Source organism: Oncorhynchus masou, chromosome 27 (assembly GCF_036934945.1).
Source record: "Oncorhynchus masou masou isolate Uvic2021 chromosome 27, UVic_Omas_1.1, whole genome shotgun sequence".
Lineage (NCBI taxonomy): Eukaryota > Metazoa > Chordata > Actinopteri > Salmoniformes > Salmonidae > Oncorhynchus > Oncorhynchus masou.
Genome location: NC_088238.1, coordinates 36,172,031 through 36,195,477, shown reverse-complemented (window position 1 = coordinate 36,195,477; position 23,447 = coordinate 36,172,031). Strand labels below are relative to the sequence as shown.

Sequence of the window (23,447 nt, the reverse complement as noted above, 5' to 3'; positions counted from 1 at the left end):
AGACGAGTGCACACACAGGAAATAGAGAGAAATATTTTTCTCTTTTTAACATCTCACTCCCTCAGACTCTTTCTCTATAGAAATGTGTTTGTATTTATTAAGGATCTCCATTTGCTACTTCCAAGGCAGCAGCTACTGTCCTGGGGTCCAGCAACATTAAAACGATTATATACAGTTTACAATATTTTTTGACATTACATTTCATAACACTTTAACCAATACATTTAGTGTATTTCCTCAGGCCACAACCACATATTTACAATGTGTATGTGTCTGTAGAGTGCTTTTTTTTAACCTTTATTTTACTAGGCAAGTCAGTTAAGAAAAAATTCTTATTTTCAATAACGCCCTAGGAACAGTGGGTTAACTGCCTGTTCAGGGGCAGAATGACAGATTTGTACCTTGTCAGCTCGTGGGTTTGAACTTGCAACCCTTTCGTTTACTAGTCCAACGCTCTAACCACTAGGCTACCCTGCCGCCCCATTTCTTATTGTGTGTATGTGTCTGTGGCTCTGTATGTCTTCACTGTCCGCCCTGTTCCATAAGGCGAAATCTTATAACTTAAAAAAAATCTTCAAAATCTACTGCTTGCATCAGTTATCTGATGTGGAATATAAATGTAGCCATGGTAATGTAGCCATGGCTCTATGTAGTACTGTGTGCCTCCCATAGGCTGTTCTTGACTTGGGGATTTTGAAGAGGCCTTTGGTGGCATGTCTTGTGGTGTATGCATGTGTGTCCGAGCTGTGTGCTAGTAGTTTGAACAGACACCTCGGTGCATTCAGCATGTCAACACATCTTATAAAAACAAGAAATTATGAAGTCAATCTCTCCTCTACTTTGAGTCATGAGAGATTTACATGCATATTATTAAAGTTAGCTCTCTGTGTACATTTAAGGGCCAGACATGCTGCCCTGTTCTGAGCCGACTGTAATTTCCCGAGGTCCCTCTTTGTGGAACCTGACCACACGACTGAACAATAGTCCAGGTGCGACAAAACTAAAGCATGTAGCATCTGCCTTGCTCATAGTGTTGTTAAAAATGCAGAGGAGCACTTTATTATGGAAAAACTTCTCCCCATCATAGCTACTGTTGTATGAACATGTTTTGACCATGACAATTTTACAATCCAGGGTTATTCCAAGCAGTTTAGTCACCTCAACTTGCTCAATTTTCACATTCTTTGTTACCAGATTTAGTTAAGATTTATGGTTTAGTGAATGAAATGTCCCGACACAATGCTTGAAGTTTTTGTATTACAGTTTTTTCCAAATGATTACACACGTTTTCGAAACTGCCTCGTTTTTTCAAAACTCTACACACAATTTCCACAACTGCACACACAAAATGCAAAATGCCTCACATCTCCTTCAAAATGTAACACTGCATTCAAAATGCCATAAACACATGTCAGAATGAAGCATTTGCATCAAATGGCAAACATTGCTTTCATAATAGTACATTTTTGGATATACCATGTAAACACTGTTGTTTTAAATCTAAAGCTCTTTGGTCTGTCATAGGCTTATATCTACATTTCAATACAATGTTCTACAGTGAAAGTAATCTGTTGAGAGGGGTAACAAGTACACTGTAAACACCAATGCAATGTAGAAACAGAAAATATGTATTAGGCCAAACATTACTGTTGTATAAAGTAGCATACAACAAAACCATAAGCATATGTAAACCAAAAGTATATTCTTTAGAATACAGTAAAGAACACAATTGTGTGTGTGGGGTCCCGGGGGGGCAGTCCAGGAATTGGTAGGGGGGGGCAGTCACCAGTGCTAAGCTACGCTTCATCTCTTCTCCGGCCTGGGTCTGGCCACATACTTCATCCACATCACAAGATACGTTTTCTCTTGCCAAACATCGAGGGAAGTATCTCCTAGCATGGTGTATCCAACCTTGGACAGAGGCAACCTCTATGTCCCCACATGCGTACTCCATTGCCTGGAGAAGCGGCATGCGGGCATAGGGTTGGCGATCATACATTTTCAAGCGCCAGGCTGAGAAGAATTCCTCTGTGGGATTTAGAAAAGGTGAATATGGGGGTAGATACAAAACTACAAATTGTGGATGGGTGGCAAACCAGTTTTGGACCAGAACAGCCTGGTGAAAACTAACATTTTCCCATAAAACCACAAATCTAGCAGGCTCCTGATCTGGATCAGGGACAAGCATTGTGTAAATTGCATCCAGAAAACTGAGTATATGACCAGTGTTATATGGACCCAGTGTGGCATTGTGATGGAGGACCCCATTTGAGTGATGGCAGCACACATAGTTATATTACCCCCACGCTGCCCAGGGACATTGGTAATTGCCCTTTGTCCTATTACATTTCTTCCGCAGCGCCTAGTTTTGGTGAGGTTGAAATCAACCTCATCCACATAAATAAATTAATGGTGAATTACATGGGCATCCAGCTCCAATACTCTGTAACAGATAAAAGGATATACAAATGAGTAAATATGGTATGTCTGAAGTACTGGAAGTAGTGTTGCATACATACCTCTACAAAGTCATGTCGCGTATTCTTGACTCTGTCAGAGTTTCTCTCAAAATGGCACCTTGTAAAGTTGTTTCATCGTCACTCTGTGTCGTTGGAGGATGCGTTGTATGGTCGACAGGCTTACAGCATTTATGTTGTTAAATATGGTGTCATTATTCAAGATATGCTCTCTTATTTCTCGAATCCTAATTGCATTGTTGGCCAAAACCATATTGATAATTGCAGTCTCTTGTACATCTGTAAACAAGCGTCCTCGTCCTCCATGATGTCTTTGCCTTTCCACTCTGTACAGAATTCAAACACAGTATGTGTTCAGCATAGAAACTGTAAACAATGTACAAAACAATGTAGTACAGCATGATAACCAACCTCCTTCATTCAATGCAGTGCAGTAAATGGATGGCTTACAGTTACAAATGTTTATGCAATACTATGCAGTCATACATATTTTACAGTACATTACTGTAATGCTAAAATAGTCATTAGATAGTTGCATACCTGTTCTTATTTCTGAAGGTTCAAATTATGGATGCCACTGTAAATCGACTCAAGTTGGGCTGGACTCTCAGTTCAGCCTCTCCCATGGTCAAACCGTGGTTGATCACATGATCAACAACTGTTGCCCTAATCTCATCAGAGATGGCTCTCCTTCCTTCTCTTCTTTGCCCTCATCCTCTTCTTCCTTTTCCTCTCCCTCCTACTCCTCTTGCTCTCTGTCCATTGTTGGCATCCATTGTTCAAAACAGGTATTCTGACCTTTGACCTATTTATAGGCCTATACTACAGTAAAGCAATGATTGGTTAGTGATCAGTTAAGCTATTAGTTTTTTGCACATGTGAGGAGTGTGTGTGTGTGACCTGGTGAATAAGTGTAGCATTTTGATGGGTTGTGTTTGGAAAAGGAAAGCAAGTTACTTCCTGTTAGATTTTTGTGTTTTAGGTAGAGAATTGTGTGTAGTGTTTTGAAAAAAAGTGTTTTATGCAATTGACAACTGAGTCAAAGCCTGAAAAATAGCTTATGGTTTTGGATATTTGGTGTGTAGATTTGTACTTTGAGTGAGAGGTTTCAAAAATTGTGTGACATGAAATGATTTTGTGTGTAAGCTGTTGGAAAAAAATGTAAGGACCAATTTAATTATTGCCACCCATTCTTAAGCTAACTGCAGCTCTTTGCTAAGTATTGCATTGATTTCACCTGCTGTAGTAGCTAATGTGTATAGTGTTGAGTCATCCGCATACATAGAAACATTGGCTTTACTCAAGGCCATTAGTAATGACTCATGTCATTAGTAAAGATTGAAAAAAGTAAGATTCTACCTGGATTATGTTGGAGAGGCTTCCAATAAAGAACACCCTCTGTGTTCTGTTAGATAGGTAACTATTTATCCACAATATATCAGGGGGTGTAAAAGCCATAACACATATGTTTTTCCATCAGCAGACCATGATCAATAATGTCAAAAGCCGCACTGAAGTTCTCCCACAAATGTTTAATCATCAATTTCTCTCAGCCAAATATCAGTCATGTGTGTAAGTGCTGTGCTTATTAAATGTCCTTCCTATAAGTGTGATGAAAGTCTGTTGTTCATTTTTTTACAGTAAAATAGCAAAATAGCATTGTATCTGGTCAAGCACAACTTTTCCCAAAAGTTTACTGAGGGTTGATAACAGGCTGATTGGTTGGCTATTTGAGCCAGTAAAGGGGGCTTTCCTATTCTTGGGTAGCATAACACTTTCTAGTAGGCTTAGATTGAAGATATGGAAAATAGGAGTGGCAATATTGTCCGCGATTATTCTCAGTCATTTCCATCCAGTCACTACAGAGATATAGGGTTATAGTTAGAGCTAGATTCAAACAGATCCTAGTCAACACCCACATAGTAGTTGTTTTGGAGTTGTCAGAGGTGAACTGCATTAGAGCTGTCAAATCCACAAGCCGCTCCTTGCATTACACTATCACAAACACAGCAATTGGATGCAGTGAAACCACACCAGATTTATAATCTGACAAATCCCATGCAGCCGTGTTACACATTCAAACACAGGATTGCCTGATGTTCTATTGTCTACTGGGGCGGGAGGTAGCCTAGTGGTTAGAGAGTTAGACTAGTAACTGAAAGGTTGCAAGATTGAATCCCTGAGCTGACAAGGTAAAAATCTGTTGTTCTGCCCCTGAACAAGGCAGTTAACCCACTGTTCCTAGGCTGTCATTGAAAATAAGAATTTGTTCTTAACTGACTTGCCTAGTTAAATAAAGGTAAAATAAATAAAAAATACTCCTCGATTAAACTGATAGACAATAAATCCCTCCATCCAAATTAAGATGAAAACATGCATTAGCCTACACTTTCTCTCGACCTGTTGAATTCCTAACCTGGTGGGGACACACAAGACCATCCACCTATTTGACAGCTCATACCGCTAAAAACATGCACAATGTGGATGTCGGTCAATGCGGGTTATTAAAGCTTGATCTGAATTAATTAAGGCCTTAGTCTTTACTGGAGATGATGTGGTCCCTGATGAGGTTAGGGTTAGGGTCAGATGATTGTCCATGATGAGGTGCCATGCCTGTGTGAGATAGATAAACTTTACAGAAACGTATATATTAACCAATGGCATTTATTTATTAGCATTGGTAACACATTTTCATTTGTCAGTTAGAAATTATTTTACTTTAAAAATAAAGCATACTATTTATCGGCTGACATGAAACTATGTAGTTGAGTTGTAATCAAATATAGCAACAATACTGTCTTACAAACACATTTTAAACACCAATATAGAACATCGATACTACAGATGTAAAGAGATTTAAAGGATCACATTGAAGTTTTGATACTGAAACCAAATGCTATTTTCAAATTAATGACTGGCACAATGACAACATAAGAATACAGGCCCACATCAAGAATGTCTGTCTCTAGCGTAGTCTGTCTCCCTCTGTGTCTCTAAGCTGTTGTCTACTGTTGGTAATGATTCTCAGTGGTGTGAGTTGGTGGCGGGCTGCTAGGGTGTGCTTTCATGTTGCCAGGCTGTGTATGATTCTCTGTGGTGACAGGGTGCGTGTGACTCTGCATGGTTACGGGGTAGAGGAGAGGTGTAGCAATGCCTTGGCCTGGTTTCTGGAAAGCTGTTATCAAGTTCTTCATTTTCCGAAAGTATCGTTTCTCCACACCGGGAGTAGTCTAGAAGAGAGAGACAGAGAGGGTGAGGAAGAAAGAAAGAGGGGGAGAGAAAGGGAGATGGGGAGATAAAGAGACAGGAGGAATCAGGAATAACATCAGTTAGTGTGGTGGCGAGAGCTTGAGAAAGATAGAGGGTGAGAAAGAGTGAAAAAGAGAGAGACAGGAGGTCTGGTGTCTTACCTCTGCTGTCCAGGAGCCTCCACCATCCAGGGACAGCCTATATGTGTACACATAGCCATTATACCTGCATACACACCCACACAGTAAGTTTGACCATGCACATAGCAGACAATCACTGTCAATCAGTGTCAGTATTACTGTGTGTGTGTGTGTGTGTGTGTGTGTGTGTGTGTGTGTGTGTGTGTGTGTGTGTGTGTGTGTGTGTGTGTGTGTGTGTGTGTGTGTGTGTGTGTGTGTGTGTGTGTGTGTGTGTGTGTGTGTGTGTGTGTGTGTGTGTAAAGTACTCAAGTAAAAATACTAGTTAAGTAGATTTTTGGGATACAGAGCCTTCCCGAAAGTAATCACACCCATTTACTTTTTCCACATTTTGTTGTGTCACAGCCTGAATTTAAAATATATTAAATTGAGATTTTGTCACTGGCCTACACACAACACTCCACAACGTCAAAGTGGAATTATGCTTTTACAAATGAATTAAAAATGAAAAGCTGAAATGTCTTCAGTCAATAAGTATTCAACCCCTTTGTTATGGCAAGCTTAAATACGTTCAGGATTAAAATGCCCTTAACAAGTCACATAAAGTTGCATTGATTCCCTCTTTGTGCAATACTAGAGTTTAACATGATTTTTGAATGATTAGCTAATCTCTGTACCCCCACACATACAATGATCTGTAATGTCCCTCAGTCGAGCAGTGAATTTCAAATTCAACCATAAAGACCAGGCAGGTTTTCCAATGTTTTCCAAGGGCACCTATTGGTAGATGGGTAGAAATAAAAAACAGCCATTGAATATCCCTTTGAGCATGGCAAAGTTATTAATTAAACTTTGGATGGTATATCAATACACCCAGACACTATACAGATACAAGCATCCTTCCTAACTCAGTTGTCGGAGAGGAAGAAAGCCGCTCAGGGATTTCACCATGAGGCCAATGGTGACTTTAAAACAGTTACAGAGTTTAATGGCTGTGATAGGAGAAAACTGAGGATGGATCAACAACATTGTTGTTACTCCACAATTAGGGCTGTTGCGGTAACCATATTACTGCCACACTGGCAGTCACGAGTCATGAAAGGCAGTCAAATTCCACGTGACAGTTTAGTCATGGTAAATAAGCTTCTCTAAACTCTGAAGCTGTTGATTGTCATTAGTAGCCCACCAAACTTACTAACTGCCTGGTACTCAGCACTCTATTGTCCCTCCAATAACTCTGACAGCAATGCAAATGTGTTCAAAAATCAAATCAAACACTTCATGTTGTGCAACATTTCAATAGGCTATGCAATTGCGCAAGAAAACAAGAGTGATGGCCTCCACAAAAAATAGGAGGATCAGCTTTCTATAGGCTAAGCCTACTCTATATATTTCTCAACTTTCCTAATATTAAGCACATTGCATATATTTTCAAAATGAGTATAGCCTACATGGCTGGCATGAAAATAAACCACAGGGAAAAGTGTCCTCCATTCACTATTTAAGTACATAGTGTTCTGATACAGGTGCATGATAATGGTCTATTCTAAATCAAAACTAATTTCACACATATATTATTTAGTATATGTAAAGACAAGATTAAATCAAGAATAGTCGAATGGTGGACAATACTAGCGTATGAATTATATATTATCACTTGTGAATGATGCCCAGCATAAGAAACAATGCCTTTTTTTGCAACTTTTTCGAATCATAGTCTCACACCTCATGTAGCCTACCCCATAGGCCTATATGTTTTAATAAGGTTTGTATCACAACTAAAGTAGCCAAATAAAATTAGGCACATTAATCTGCTTTACAAGGGGTGTAGAGCCTAACTAGTATACATAAGCAGCGTGTGAATTTCAAGTTTGGGTAAGATAATTGTCAACATAAAAATGCACCTTTATAATAAAAGCATTACATGCATAATTGTATTTGCTGTCACCTTTGATAATGGTGTTTTCCGCTAATGGAACATTTGCGCTTATAGCCTACCACCATATGCACATTGCTGCGCTTATAATGTGAAGAAATAGCCTAATAGTTTATCAAAATTTTAAGCTAAATGTTCTGATCTGTTGCGTCAGCCACATTGCGTTAAAAAATATTTGATGCTAGTGGTTGTATTAATTTGGGATCTTTTGGATCCCACAACTGTCCCAGATTATGTTTGAAATATTAATTTCTTGCACAGCATAGGTCCGACTTTTGTACTATGGGGGATAGTAGATTGACATAGGTTAGTGATCTTGCTGTTCATTAGGCCTACTAATATTGTTGGCTGACGAAAAGTAGATGTGGACAGTTCTTCCAATATCTTCAATATGCATCTTGGAATTGCATAAGGACAGGTGCAGTTGTGTCCCCGATGTGTCTGTCTTCACTTGTAGCACGTGAAATATACACAATCACATGATGGAGCGTGCAGCACCCAGGGAGACATGCATAATGGCCTCTTGCCGCAAAAGTCCTGGATTATTTTTAGGGTACATTATTGCCACACAAAGGGGATGCCACTGTGAAATTCTAGGCATTATCAAGTGCTTGTCAAATGACTGATGTCGTGTGTACAGTCTGTGCAAACAAAGACAAAGCAGAGCTCATGCCTTTCAAGCTACTTTTTTCAAATCATCATTAGAGTCACATCATTCATCTTCTGCACATCTACCATTCCAGTGTGTAATTGCTATATTGTAATTACTTCGCCACCATGGCCTATTTATTGCCTTAACTCCCTTATCTTATCTCATTTGCACTCACTGTATATAACTTTTTGTTTTCTTTTGTTCTACTATATTATTGATTGTGTTTTGTTTATTCCATGTGTAACTCTGTGTTGTTGTATGTGTCGAATTACTATGCTTTATCTTGGCTAGGTCGCAGTTGCAAATGAGAACTTGTTTTCAACTAACCTACCTGATTAAATAAAGGTAAAATAAATCATTATTAAACAATGCAGCCTTTCAATGTATTAAAAATCAAAACATATTAGCCCAACATTTGTAGAACAACTAACGTTACATTAATTACTCTAAATTAAGCATATAGGAGTACCCATTTCTTTGTTAACCACACAATACAGCATGTGTACACTCCTTCAAATCATTTGGAAAAAATATCCTTTCTATTTTATTCAGCATTGTTCAATTGTATTCTTCATAGTATAAAGTAATGCCATGTCATGCTAAGATAATCTTGTCTGCTAAATGAACTAGTGTAGCCCACAGCCATTTGACATGGCTAAATCAGGACCTAGCATAAGGACAACTCAGAGTATGCTATTCTGTTCTTCTGAAATAGACTACATGTTCTTCATATCATGCTTCTTTAGACCTGTCTAAAATAAATAATGGATTTATTGTGAAGGTGTAGGCTATATTACATGGATTTATTAGACTTTTTAAAATGTAGATGTCCCAAAGGTCTGCATCAGTGGCTTGTGTGGAAGCCAGGAGATGCTAAAAGTGTTAATTAACGGTCAATTACCGTGAGATCAACAGTTATTTGCTTGACAACCACCACAGCCCTATCCACAATACTAACCTATTTGCCAGAGTGAAAAGAATGAAGCCTGTACAGAATAAAAAATATTCCAAAACCTGCATCCTATTTGCAAACAAGGCAATAAAGTAATACCACAAAAAAAATGTGGTAAAGCAATTCACTTTTTGTCCTGAATACAAATTATTTTGTTTGAGGCAAATCAAAAACAAGACATTACTGCGTACCACTCTCCATATTTTCATGCATAGTGGTGACTGCATCATGGTATAGGTATGCTTGTAATTGTTAAGGACTGAGGAGATTTTTAGGATAAAAAAAAAACGGAATGGAAGTAAACTGCCTTCCAGTTTGCTTTCCACCAGACACTGGGAGATGAATTCAACTTTCATCAGGACAATAATCTAAAACACAAGGCCAAATCTACACTGTAGTTGTTTACCAAGAAGACTGTGAATCTTCCTGAGAGGCTGAGTTACAGCTTTGACTTACATCTGCTTGAAAATCTATAGCAAGACCTGAAAATGGTTGTCTAGCAATGATCAACAACTAGCTTGAAAGAGCTGGTGTGGAAAGCTCTTAGAGACTTTTACCAGACACTCTTATCCAGAACGACCTACAGTAGTGAGTGCATACATTTCCATACTGGTCCCCCGTGGGAATCACATGTTTTCACTTTGTCATTATGGGGTATTGTGTGTAAATGAGTGAGATACAATTATTTGTTTTATCCATTTTGAATTCAGACTAACACAACAAAATGTGGAATAAGTCAAGGGGTATGAATACTTTCCGAAGGCACTGTATCTGCACTGTACTATTTATATTTTTTCTACTTTTACTTAACTATATTCTGAAAGAAAATATGTACTTTTTACTCCATACATTTTCCCTGACCCATACATTTTCCCTGACACCAAAACATATTTGTTAATTTTGGAATGCTTAGGCAGGATACAATTATGGTCCAATTCACGCATTTACTGTATATGAGGTGTTGTCATCCCTACTGCTTCTGATCTGGAGGAGTTTGTAAATTAAATTTGAGTGTTGGAGTGTTAAATGTACAAAATGCTGTCGGTTTGCTTAATATAAGTAATTTGATATATAGCATTTACTTTAGTACTTTACCTCCACTGTACTTAAGTACATTTACAAACAGATACTTTGACTTTAACTCAAATAGTATTTTACTTTTTGTTGAGTCAATTTCTATTAAAGTGACTTTTATTTTACTCAAGTGTGACAATTTAATACTTTTTCCACCACTGTGTATGAAAGATACTCACAGCACACAGAGGCAGTAGAGCCCAGCTAGACTCTCACTGTTGCGTATCAGGTAGCTGCCATCCCGTCCTGCTGTCCACAGCCTCATCTCCCCCTCCTCTCTGCTGATGGCTCCGTGGTACACGGCTAGTTTTTCCTGTTCCATGGCTGTGGACCACTCCACACTACTATACTGCTAACACTATCCTCTCAATAGAGTCGACTTTCAGCCTCCTAACCAAGCTCAGAACACCAGCTGACACCTCTCTTTCTGTAATGTCTGTAATGTCTGTAATGTCTGGATGCTGGCAGATCTCAGTTTCCTCTTATCTGAGTGCAGGCAAGCCAAGTATCTAACCTCTCACCTCACTCTCTCTCTCTCTCCATTGCTCTCTCTCCCTCTCTCTCTTTCCCTCTCTCTCTTTCTCTCTCTCACACATTTATTTTTCTTGGTAGGTTTGCAGCTCTCTCAGGAAGTTAAGTCATACTGACAGGAAGCAACATCAAAAGCCTCAAACTGAATATTTCCACAACAATAGAGATAAAGAACAGGGGAAAATATCAGTTTGACACTTCTGAATGAAAAAACTGATGATGCACTGTGCAGAGGAGTGTTGCCTGCTTAACTGTCTCCATGCAAAACAAATTTAAGGGGAAAGCAGACCGCACCAACAATTATTAGCAGTGGGTTGTCACAGGGAAATTAATATGAAATGCCGGCAGATGTTTTTTGGTCAGAGATGATAGACAGACATCGGCATTGGTCGGCAAGGTATGCTTTCACTTAGAATGATAAATTATGATATAATCAAATATATTTCATGTGCATTGATCCTGTTTGCGACAGGTGTTGGCAAGCTCCTGCTTCATTAATACATGTGTTTTGGTCCTGCTCTTCTCTACATAACTATTTGTCTGCCATCTTTGATACTATATCTAAAGTATTACAAGTGCCTTTTGCTCCTACTGCCATAACATCATTATTTGGGATAATACCTGATACTAAAACACTACCAAAATACATATCTGACTTTGTAGCCTTTGTGAGTTTGTTGGCAAGAAGGTTGATTTTACTTCTGTGGAAATCTCCTTCTCATTTTGCGTGGATTAAAGATGTCTTACACTTTATTAAATTGGAGAAGATAAAATATACACTACAGGATTCTTCTGACAAATTCTACCAAATGTGGCAACGTTTCTTTACCTACTGTATGTAGAGACACTGCAATTTCCCTCTACTTTACAGTAAATTGCCTACCTAAGCTTTGTATTTAATTGAGTGTTTAATATTAGCCTGTCCTATTATACTTTTTCTATTTGTTTTGAAGACTAGCCATGTTTTTTTGTGTACTTTGTTGTTTCTAAAGTATGTTTTGTTATAAAAGTGCCAGCATCGGTTTGCTGTGGACAGCTACCAAAAATATAGATGTAAACTCTTTTGGGAAATAGTGTGGTCCACAGCTTATCATGAAATACTCTACCTCAGGCGAGCAAAACCTAGAGACTTACTTAGATTTTGTGCACCCCCTGTTGTTTACAAATATGCATATGCCGCCTCCCCTTGTCTTACCAGAGGCCTCTGTTCTATCCTGCCAAATAAGCTTAAAACCCGCCAGCCTTATGTTAATCATGTCATTGTTCAGCCACGACTCGGTGAAACATAACATATTTCAGTTTTTAGTGTCTCGTTGGTAGGATATACGTACTTGTATGTCATCTATTTCATCTTTTCATCTTTTCCTCCTGTGAATGACGGGGATGAGGGCCTTGTCGGGTGTCTGGAGTAAATCCTTCCCATCCGACTCATTGAAGAGGAAGAATTCCTCCAGTACGGGGTGAGTAATTGCTGCCCTGAAATCAAGAAGCACTTTTCGGTCATGAGACAAGGTGTCAGAAACATTATAACAAAATAAGTTACAAATAACGCGAAAAAACATACACAATAACACAATCTCCTCAGCCATCTTCTTCGGCGCCATTGACGATAACACAGGCTAGTGTGGGGTAATACAGGGTGGTATGGCATAATACAGGGTAGTATGGTGTAATACAAGGTTTTATATGGTAATGTCAGCAAATACACGGCAGGGTGTAGTAGTATTTATTTATTCATGGGAGCTCAATTGAGACCAAGGTATCATTTACAATGGTGCACTGAGTACGAACAACGAAGAAAATTAAAATTTCAAATAAAACAAGAATAATAATTTTAAAAACTACTACAAGGTACAATTACAATACTACAATTTCAACAAATTAACCATTACAATCAATCAAAACAACTGCAATCCTCAATTAATTAATTTAACACCAGTGTCCCAAACTGCCCTTGGACACCAGGGAAACAGGATGCAAGGAATTTTGCAGTTTATTCCAACAATGGGGGGGGGGGGAGGATTCACCTCAGGAGTTATATGTTCTCTCATACTTTTATACTTTAGCAACGAAGTTAGGTAAGTTGGAAGAGTAGTAGTGTAGTATAGATTTGTAAATAAAAAGGGAGTAATGAAGTGATCTACGGGACTTCAATGAGGACCAGCCAACCATACCTTAATAGAAAATGACTAAGTAAGAGTAAAAGTTACCCAGTAAAATAATACTTGAGTAAAAGTCTAAAAGTATCTGTTTTTAAATGTACTTAAGTACAGTGTTGGTAAATTGTCCTACTTAGTAGAACTAAATTCTATATATTAAGCAAACCAGACGGTGTGATATAAGGACAGACAGGGGCACACTCCAACACTCAGACATACAAACTTAGTATTTGTGTTTAGTGAGTCTGTCAGATAAGAGGCAGTGGAGATGACAACAACTTATATTGATAGGTGCGTGAATTTGACCATAATTCTATCCTGCCTGAGCATTCTAAATGTAAGTACTTTTTTGGTGTCAAGGAAAATGTATGGGAGTAAAAATTACATATTTTCTTTAGGAATGTAGTAGAGTAAAAGTAAAAGTAGTAAAAAATAGAAATAAAGTAAAGAATAGAAGTAAAGTAAAGCACAGATACCCCCAATAGCTACTTAAAAATTCTTATGGCTGCAGGGGCTTGGATGAATAAGGTGCCTAAAGTAAACAGCCTGCTCCTCAGTCTCAGTTGCTAATATATGCATATTATTGTTAGTATTGGATGGAAAACACTCTAAAGTTTCTAAAACTGTTTGAATGATGTCTGTGACTATAACAGAACTATAACAGGCAAAATGCTGAGTTGAAATCAAAACAGGAAGTGAGAAATCTGAGCTTTGTATGTATTCACCAGAGTCCCCAATGAAATCCCCTTGAGATATTAATGATGTTGCACTGTCTAGGGGTTCTACTAGATATCAACCATCAATAGAAATTGTAATGAGACTTCTATGGTGTTGTGGGAGTGAATGAGAGCAGAATGTATCAGGTGTCCATCAAGCAGCCATTTTCTGATCATGCTTATACCTCATGGTACCCACTTGCGTCCCATTGCCCATGAAGACAAGAATACTCCGGTTGGAACTTTATTGAAGCTATGTGTTAAAAACATCCTCATGATTGATTCTGTACTTCGTTTGAAATGTTTCTTCGACTTGTAATATAACTTTTTGAAGTTTTTGTCCAATGTAACGCTGACCAGAATGAGCGTTTGGATATGTATACCAAACGCGCTAACAAAAGAAGGTATTTGGACATAAATAACGGATATTATCGAACAAAACAAACATTTATTGTGGACCTGGGATTCCTGGAGTGCTTTCTGATGTTGATCATCAAAGGTAAGGAAATATTTATCATGTAATTTCTTGTTTATGTTGACGCCATCGTTGCGGCTGTGGTGATTTTTACTTCTGAGCGCCGTCTCAGATTATTGCATGGGTTTCTTTTTCCGTAAAGTTTTTTTGAAATCTGACACAGCGGTTGCATTAAGGAGAGGTATATCTATAATTCCATGTTGTCACGATCGTCGTAAGAAGCGGACCAAAGCGCAGCGTGGTGTGAATGCATCATTTAATAGATGACAAAAACACGAAGTAAACTGTACAAAAACAATAAACAAATAACGACCGTGAAGCTATCAGAAGAACTGTGCTGACACAAGCAACTAACATAGACAATCACCCACAAACCACAATGACGAAACAGGCTAATGACAAAATGACTAACACCTGCCTCTGATTGAGAACCATATCAGGCAAAAACACAGAAACAGACAAACTAGACATCCAACATAGAATGCCCACCCAGCTCACGTCCTGACCAACACTAAAACAAGGAAAACACAAAAGAACTATGGTCAGAATGTGACACATGTGTATAACTTGTATTATCATCTACATTTATGATGAGTATTTCTGTTGAATCGATGTGGCTATGCAAAATCACTGGATGTTTTTGGAACTAGTGAATGTAAAGCGCCAATGTAAACTCAGATTTTCTGATATAAATATGAACTTTATCAAACAAAACATGCATGTATTGTATAACATGAAGTCATATGAGTGTCATCTGATGAAGATTATCAAAGGTTAGTGATGAATTTTATCTCTATTTGTGCTTTTTCTCACTCTCTTTGGCTGGTAAAATTAGCTGTGTATTTCTGTGAGTTGGTGGTGACCTAACATAATCGTTTGTGGTGCTTTCCCCGTAAATCCTATTTGAAATTAGACACGGTGGTGGGATTAATAACAAGACTACCTTGAAAATGATATAAGATACATGTATGTTTGAGGAATTTTAATTATGAGATTTCTGTTCTTTTGAATATGGCGCCCTGTACTTTCATTGGTTGTTGTCAAATCGCTCCCGTTAAATCTTAAGGTTCTTCAGGTGTCCACCAAATTAGGTAAATCCACTTTTAGTTTTAATGTTAACACTGCTGGAACAATTTGCAGAACTCATTACATTTAGATGTTCTGGTGTCACTCGGGCAGTTTAGGGTGTTGATTGTGTATCTTGTCACTGAGGAATGTAAGAGTTTTTCATAAATGTTGCATTTTGTATCGATTGCTATTTTCTTTTACATTGTATTGGTTGTTGTATTGTTGTGATCAGCAAACCCTTGAGAATGAGACCATGGTCTGAATGGGTTTTTCCTGAATAAAAATAAATAAATAAAAATAAATAAATAAAAAATCTTCCTTTACAGCTTTCTCAAGCTCTGTTATTAACCCTAATGATGAGGTGCAGGTGTGCGTAATGAAGGTTTCCAGGACCGGTGGTTAGTAGACCGGCGACATCCCTGGATTTACAGGCGAGGCAGAGGGGTGTCGTCGGGGACGGCATCAGCAAGGAGACTAGAAACCACCAACCTGAGGAGGGAAAAGTGAAAAGAGGGTGACATCCGGTAGTTAGTGGGAAGCTGGAATAGGTAAGCTTCCGGGAGGGCAGGCGGAGTGGGAGACAGACACGATCACCAGGATGGAAAATGTTGCCTCACTGCGGTGGTCGTCCGCCTGCTCCTACTGATGGCGGATATCGCGTTGGATCCTCACGTGAGCAGCGTCCCAAACCTAATTTGCGTGCCAGCAGGGGCTTCGGTCTGGCTTGGGGTCCATGGTGTCAGGGCCGGCTGGTACCTCAGGACACACTGGAAGGGAGGAAAAAACGTTTCCCGAATCATGGAGACAGCTTTGATGTTCTTTAAACTTGGGCAGATTAACAGGGTGAAGTTTAATCCAGTAAAGAAAAGGGCGCACCTTGCTTGGCGCAGGTTCAGCTGCCCCGATATCCGTATGCACTCCAGGTTCCGATGGTTGGTGAGGATGAGAAACGGGTCCGTGGTGCCTTCCAGCCAGTGTCTTCACTTCTTTAATGCCAACTTCACCGCCAGGAGTTCCCGATCACCGACGTTTCTAAGACAAATGTCAAAGAATACAACACATTCTGTTGAAACCATTTTTTCAAATTGGTTTATACTCTCCTATCACACTGTCGACCTCATCACAGAGTCACAGGGTCAGGGAGTTTGACAGCTAATCCTTAGGGAGAAATCCCAATCATCCAGCAAACGCAATCTGGTGATATTTGTATCGAAACAAAACGGAAACAGAACTAACACAATAATACACTCCCTCATATATCACTTCATACACACCTTCAGTGATATACAAGTGTAAAAGTTCAATACAAAAAGTCCCTAATTTTACATGAGTCACAACATGATTAATGTGTAAAAAAAACACAGTTGGTTAAATAAAACAAATACAAAATCGAAATACTACTCTTAATAAATCCATAAAGAAATAATTGTATCTCATAAGTTCAAGGAATAGAAAAATAGACTAAAGACATGTCTATCCTTCTCGTGGTCCGAATCACAAATATTAACTCTACACTATGTTGTAATTATGAGTGTTTATATATACATCTTAACCAATGTTTCTAGGCTCTCGAGTGAAGGTGATCAGGCCTCACCAGAAAGTCAGAGGCCATTCAACCTCTTCGCGTGATCATTTCTCTCTGTTTCCTTTCCCTTTACCTCAGACTAATTATTTAAAAACATTTAAAACATTTCATATATCTTGTGTACAAGGTTTACATTAAGTTTATCAAAATAGTATTAATCAAAGCTCATAAAATAAAAACTTCAGAAAATTATATTTGTGTGCCCTTTAAGGTACATACAGTATATCCTCTCTCAACTGTGAAAAACAACTAACAAATACTCATAACGTTGGGTAAAAACAAACAAAATTGGCCCGGCCTTATTTAATTTGAGAGCTCCCTTAATTTACAGTACATACTGTAGTGGACTTCCATCAGTCCTGGAAGAAATAATCCTACTTAAGACATTGGCTAATCCATAAGGCATAACTCATATTGTCCAGACATTGTAGTGCCCAGACATTATGCTGAAGGCTGTCTTCCATTCATCCCCCTCCCGGATGCGAATCAAATTGTAGGCAGTCTTCAGGTCCAGCTTCTTATAATTTTTTTTTTTTTTAAACAGGCACTGCAGAGCTGTTCAATGGAGGCTGGCACAAATGAGAAAGGGTAGCGGTACTTGGTGGTGATGGTATTGAGACCTCTGTAGTCAATACATGGATAAAGATCCCCCTCCCTTCTCGGCCATGAAAAAGAAACCTGCTGACGCAGGGGAGGCGGCTGGTAGGATGAAACCCTGTCATCTATGAATGTTTGAACATCTTGGCCATACTCTCCACCTGGCACAGCCAGAAGAGGACTGGCACTCCTCAGAGCCTGGTTCCTCTCTAGGCTTCTTCCTAGGTTCCTGCCTTTGTTGGGAGTTTTTCCTAGCCACTGTACTTCTACATCTGCGTTGCTTGCTGTTTGGGGTTTTAGGCTGGGTTTCTGTATGGTACTTTGTGACATCTGCTGATGTAAAAAGGGCTTTATAAATAAATATGATTGAATCTTGGAGAGCCTCCTGGATGTACTCCTCCATAGCCTTGGCTACAGCCACCAACAGGGGGTAGAGTCTGTTAGCAGGTCGATGGCACAGTCCCAGGGATGATGAGGAGCGAGACAGGTGGCGCGGGTCTTGGAGAAAACCACAGGACTTTCAAGCGACATGGAACCACAGGGTAAGGGAAAGCAGGTCTTCCAATATCCGGGTGTGATCTCCATCCTCGACCAGGAGATGGCAGGGTCATGGCGTTGGAGCCACGGGAGGCTAACTTTGTGTACAGGTGCCTGGATGATGAGGAAGGGGAGGTTTTCTTGGTGCAGGGGTCCCACAGTGATGGTGAGTTGTGCTGTGATGTGTGTGATTGTCCCAGATACCAGTGGTCTGTAGTCCAGTGCTTGAACTGAAAATGGAGAGGAGAGCGGGTATGATGTTATATCCATACATGTCATCCTGCTAACTGCTAAATGGACACCCATGTTCTGGAAAAGACCATAACAACAGTACATAGTAGGCCATAACACATTTACAGGAATAACCAGTCGTGTCCAACCCCAGACAGGTGCATGTCTAATGGTGTCTAATGACCCAGAGCACAAATAGAGTGCATTAGTTTTGCTGGCTCCTTCTGAAATAAATAATTGCCACATATGTACTGGAAAATTCCCAACAGGACAAACTGGCATTGCTGATCTGGGCAGACTGCTGAAATGGCTGGGGTGCTGGCTCTCTGGGGTTGACTCATGGTAGAAGTTCCCCCGCTCTTTGGGAGTGACACCCTTTGAGGAAGATCTAGACATTGAAGATCACGGAGAACCTCATCCATAACCGTCCCCAGGTGAGCCAGCTGGTCGTGGTGTTGGCGAAGTAGGTTCCCCTGTTTGCCGACCATCTTGGTCTCGGTTGGCTTATGCTTCCATTCTCTGAGGCAGTATTCTGTAATGAACATGCAGGGAGTGAGGAAGCAGGTGCAGTCGGTGAGTTTATAAGAACAAACAGAACGCATACATGCACAAGCATAGCGTCTGAACATAAAACAGAAACAATACTGCCTGATGAGTGACAATAACGGGGTGCTAGATAAAAGAGGAGTAATCAGGGAGGTGATGAAGGTTGCCAGTCGACCGGCAACGTCGAGCGCTGGCAGGAGGGAGCAGGAGTTGACGTGACAGTGTAGCTTTGGACATTATCAATCATAGTCTTTCACACAATCCTGTTTTTCAATTCCAACTTAGTATTTTCCAGCAGAGACTTTTGACTAAGTGTAGTGGCTAAATTGTCCAATATAATTGTCCCAATACAATTTCCATTCTAGTGCTTTAGGCACCATGGAGAGTGGTGAAATGTTAGTCTTGACACATACAAATCCAATGTCCAGAGTTTGAACTTGAAAAATAATAATACATTTATTTGTTGCTCTTTTGGATACAGAAATGTATAGATTTCTACCAACAATAATTCTGATCATTAAACTAAAGAAACAAACAGCATGGTAAACATGGTCTGGTATGGTCAAAAGACTGTGTGGTGCCATTCCAGTCACTCCCAGTAGGCCTTGGAGCATGTATGCCTTTTAATTAACTGTGTTCTCCATTGGCCTGTAGAGTGGGAACACACACTTGACAGAAGATTAATGGCAAACACATACAACAGAAATGTATCATGCATTGGAAACATGCAAATATGATGGTGAAAATGTGGAGAATGTCACTTCATTTTGTGGAACGAGGCAAATAGAGAATTAAAGAATTGGAGAATTGGAGAATTAGAGAATCAGACAATTACAGAATCAGATCATTAGTATCATGAGTAGACCTGACATTTCCACAACATTTAGTGACTGTTATAGTGGTTGTGGTTGGGTAGCTCAGAGTGTTTGGTGACTATATGTTCCACTCCTTCCAGTGCTATAAAGCCCTGGTACTCTAGCTCCTCCCACTCGGGAAGTAGCCCACCCATCTGTATAACCCCACTTGGAGAGGAGGAGCAAGTACCGATACCACACACACACACACACACACACACACACACACACACACACACACACACACACACACACACACACACACACACACACACACACACACACACACACACACACACACACACACACACAGAGTTAAGCCGCTCCCATCATGAGGTGACCCACACAGACAGTTTCTCAAACTGTGTCATACACCTTGTTTCTCTCCAGGCTACTCTCACTCTCCATCTTGCTCTCCCCCGTCTCTCTTTTGCTTACATACGGACACTGTTTTGTAAATCATGTCTCAGAGGCAGACCAAGCTAACTCAGAACCCTTTAGAGAAGATTTGGATTCCCTCCATGAGTAGCAAGCTGTACCGACGTAGAGGGTGTAAGTACACACATACACACAAATATACACATGAAAACAACAGACACACATACTGGTCGGTCTCTGTGTGGTTCATTACCTGTACAGGACAGGTTGGTGCTCGTAACAAACAGAAATTTGATATTGTTTCAAATTGTGTGTGTGTGTGTGTGTGTGTGTGTGTGTGTGTGTGTGTGTGTGTGTGTGTGTGTGTGTGTGTGTGTGTGTGTGTGTGTGTGTGTGTGTGTGTGTGTGTGTGTGTTGGGGCCAGGGTATGACTTGCAGTATGGAACACTGTACCTCTCTGAGAGAGACCTAAGGGCCGTTCACCCCTAAGACCAAGGTCATGTCTATGTGTGTTGTTGTGTGCGTACGTCTGTGCGTGTGTGTTACGTGGTCTATCCATTTGTCTAAAACTGATGTGTGTGTGTGTGTTCTTTGATCTTTGTATTACTCCAATACATGTGTATGTGTGTGCCATGTCCGTTTTTTAATCCATCTGTGTGTGTGTGTGTGTGTGTGTGTGTGTGTGTGTGTGTGTTTTTCAGCGTCCGTCCCTCAGTTCACTAACTCTCCTACTATGATTGTGATGGTGGGGCTGCCTGCTAGAGGGAAGACCTACATCTCCAAAAAGTTAACCAGATACCTCAACTGGATAGGAGTTCCCACTAAAGGTACCACATACACAAAATTAACCAGATACTTCAACTGGATAGGATTTCCAAAAAAAGGTACCGCTACACAACACAATTTAACACAACACAATACCACAACATGTTAACCAGATACCACAACTGGATAGGCATTCCAACTAAATGTACCATAAGACAACACGTCACACAACAAAACACTAAGTCTCAAACTCACTCAGGAAACGAACGCACAAGGTAAACTATTCAAGCTTCTGCAAGGGACAACATAAAACAAACTTCTTTTAACCAAAAAATCTTGAGTAAATTGGACACACCTGAGTGCCGTTAACCTGTTGAAACTCTGGGGGCGCAATTTCATTTTTGCATGAAAAACGTTCCCGTTTTAAACAAGATATTTTGTCACAAAAAGATGCTCGACTATGCATATAATTGATAGCTTTGGAAAGAAAACACTCTGAATTTTCCAGAACTGCAAAGATATTGTCTGTGAGTGCCCTAGAACGGGAGCTACAGGCAAAACCAAGATGAAACGGCAACCATATCAAGAGGTTTTAAGCACCGCACTTTGTTACTCCATCCTTGCTGTGTGTGTGTGTGTGTGTGTGTGTGTGTGTGTGTGTGTGTGTGTGTGTGTGTGTGTGTGTGTGTGTGTGTGTGTGTGTGTGTGTGTGTGTGTGTGTGTGTGTGTGTGTGTGTGAGAGAGAGAGAGCTTTTCTTTGACATCTGTCTGTAGAAATGACTGATTTACAGTTCATGAGGGTAGCCTAATAACACATATGACGTTTTGAAAAGATCAGACATTTTTAACCCTTCGAAACAGCACCTATGTAGCCATTTTAAGGCACTTCCGGTTTACACAGGAAGCTGAAAGTGAAAACATATCCTCCTTTGGTTAGGCACTTAGAGAATATTGAGTCTTTATGTTAAGAACTGACTTATTTACAGAGGGTTGAATGAGTGTGTGTTATTTCAGAAAATCACAGAAATCTTGCATAGCTCAGAAACACTATTCAAAAAGATTTGTCTGAACACGCTGCAACTGGATCTGTAAAAAACTTTTTTTGAACATCACCAATTTGACATTGTACGATTTCTCGTAAATGCCAACAGATAAATGGCTGTTTTTTTATTGACACCGTAGGTTCATTTACGTGAAGCGGAAAAATTATTGCTCTATTTTCATTTTTGACCTTTAATCCCAGAAAAATGGCCATAGCTCAAAAACCTTTGAGGCCTTGATCACATCTTGTTCGGGGCCAACTGCCCATTATGCCAAACCTATGCTCACCAAGTTGTGTATTCAAAGTCTTTTCCGTTTAGGAGAAAAGGCCACGTCGTGATTGGTGATGTTTTGTACATTTGCAATATGATTCCATTAGCCCTCTTGTGGGATTTACCGGGACAGCAGAAAAATGACCAAAAATGTAAAAGAATATAAAACGGAAACCGAATGTCCGAGACACTTCGTTTGATGACTTCCTGGAAGATCTGGCCCTGTTCCCTCAAGGTATGAAAGGACCACACCTGTGCCAGTGTCCGAGGCGTCCACCCCTACCACAAAGGGATGACTAGGATGAACGAAGATGGGTCCAGAAGTGAAATGTTCCTTGAGCTCCATGAATGCTCTGTCATCCTCAGAAGTCCAGCAAAGATGGGTTTGAGACTTGCGGGTTAGGACCGTGAGAGGCACTGCCTGTAAAAATGGACAGAACTTCCGGACCTGCTTGAGTAAGATGGGACAAGTTGGTGCCTCCTCAACCTTAACCTCTCTAGCGTACGTTTGACGGTAGCGTCTCACCTGGCCAACATCCAGTGAAATTGCAGAGCGAGAAATTTAAATACACTAAATTCAAATATTTAAATATATGTGTTATAAATCAAAATTAAGGTTAACTTCTTGTTAACTTCTCTATCCAAAAACCTCAGTTTTGTTTGCGCGTTTTCTTCAGTAATCCACAGGCTCAAACGCAGTCACAACAGGAAGACTAACAAATCAGAAAAGTATCAGTAAAGTTCGTAGAAACATTTCAAACGATATTTATAATCAATTCTCAGGTTGTTTTTAGTCATAATAATCAATAACATTTCAACCGGACAAAGCTTTGTCAATATAAAAGGAAAACAAGAAAGGTGTGCTCTCGGTCACTGCAGTGTCCACTCATTCAGATTGGTCTTACTCCCTCATTTTTCAGAGTACAACCTGAAACAATTTCTAAAGACTGTTGGCATCTAGTGGAAGCCATGGGAAGTGCAATTTGAGTCCTAATTCATTGGAATCTGTATTGGCAGTCTATGGAAAATTACAAACATAAAAAAATCCCACTTGCTGGATTGATTTCTCTCAGGTTTTCTGCCATATCAGTTCTGTTATACTCAGACATTATTTTAACAGTTTTGGAAACTTTAGAGTGGTGTCTATCCAAATCTACCAATTATAGGCATATCTTAGCCTCTGGGCCCGAATAACAGGCAGTTTACTTTGGGCAC

At 39.8% G+C, this 23,447-nt stretch overlaps 2 protein-coding genes across 2 annotated transcripts in view; one reads left to right on the top strand and one right to left on the bottom strand.

Annotated features, from left to right (window-relative positions):
• Window positions 1–5,125: 5,125 nt before the first annotated feature.
• Window positions 5,126–10,936, bottom strand: LOC135516073 (SH2 domain-containing protein 1A-like). The gene is made up of 3 exons (XM_064940079.1): window positions 10,657–10,936; window positions 5,888–5,951; window positions 5,126–5,707 (listed from the first exon to the last, which is right to left on the bottom strand). Exons 1-3 carry the CDS (start codon window positions 10,797–10,799, stop codon window positions 5,483–5,485), a joined length of 432 nt encoding a protein of 143 aa, XP_064796151.1. The 5' UTR covers window positions 10,800–10,936; the 3' UTR covers window positions 5,126–5,482.
• Window positions 10,937–20,057: 9,121 nt separating this feature from the next.
• The window catches only part of LOC135516072 (6-phosphofructo-2-kinase/fructose-2,6-bisphosphatase-like), a 36,420-nt gene continuing 33,030 nt past the window's right edge, over window positions 20,058–23,447 (top strand). The window contains exons 1-2 of the mRNA XM_064940077.1: window positions 20,058–20,328; window positions 20,856–20,981. Coding sequence (XP_064796149.1) covers window positions 20,238–20,328; window positions 20,856–20,981 — 217 coding nt within the window. The 5' untranslated portion in view covers window positions 20,058–20,237. The remainder of the gene's footprint in view (window positions 20,329–20,855; window positions 20,982–23,447) is intronic.

What these genes read in the sequence shown, in the direction of transcription:
- LOC135516073 (XM_064940079.1), bottom strand. Translation starts at nt 10,799, where the DNA reads ATGGAACAGGAAAAACTAGCCGTGTACCACGGAGCCATCAGCAGAGAG. An exon ending in CTCTACTGCCTCTGTGTGCT is followed by an intron (nt 5,952 to 10,656) that starts GTGAGTATCTTT and finishes GTGTGTATGCAG; the next exon opens with GTATAATGGCTATGTGTACA. An exon ending in GAGGCTCCTGGACAGCAGAG is followed by an intron (nt 5,708 to 5,887) that starts GTAAGACACCAG and finishes TCTCTCTTCTAG; the next exon opens with ACTACTCCCGGTGTGGAGAA.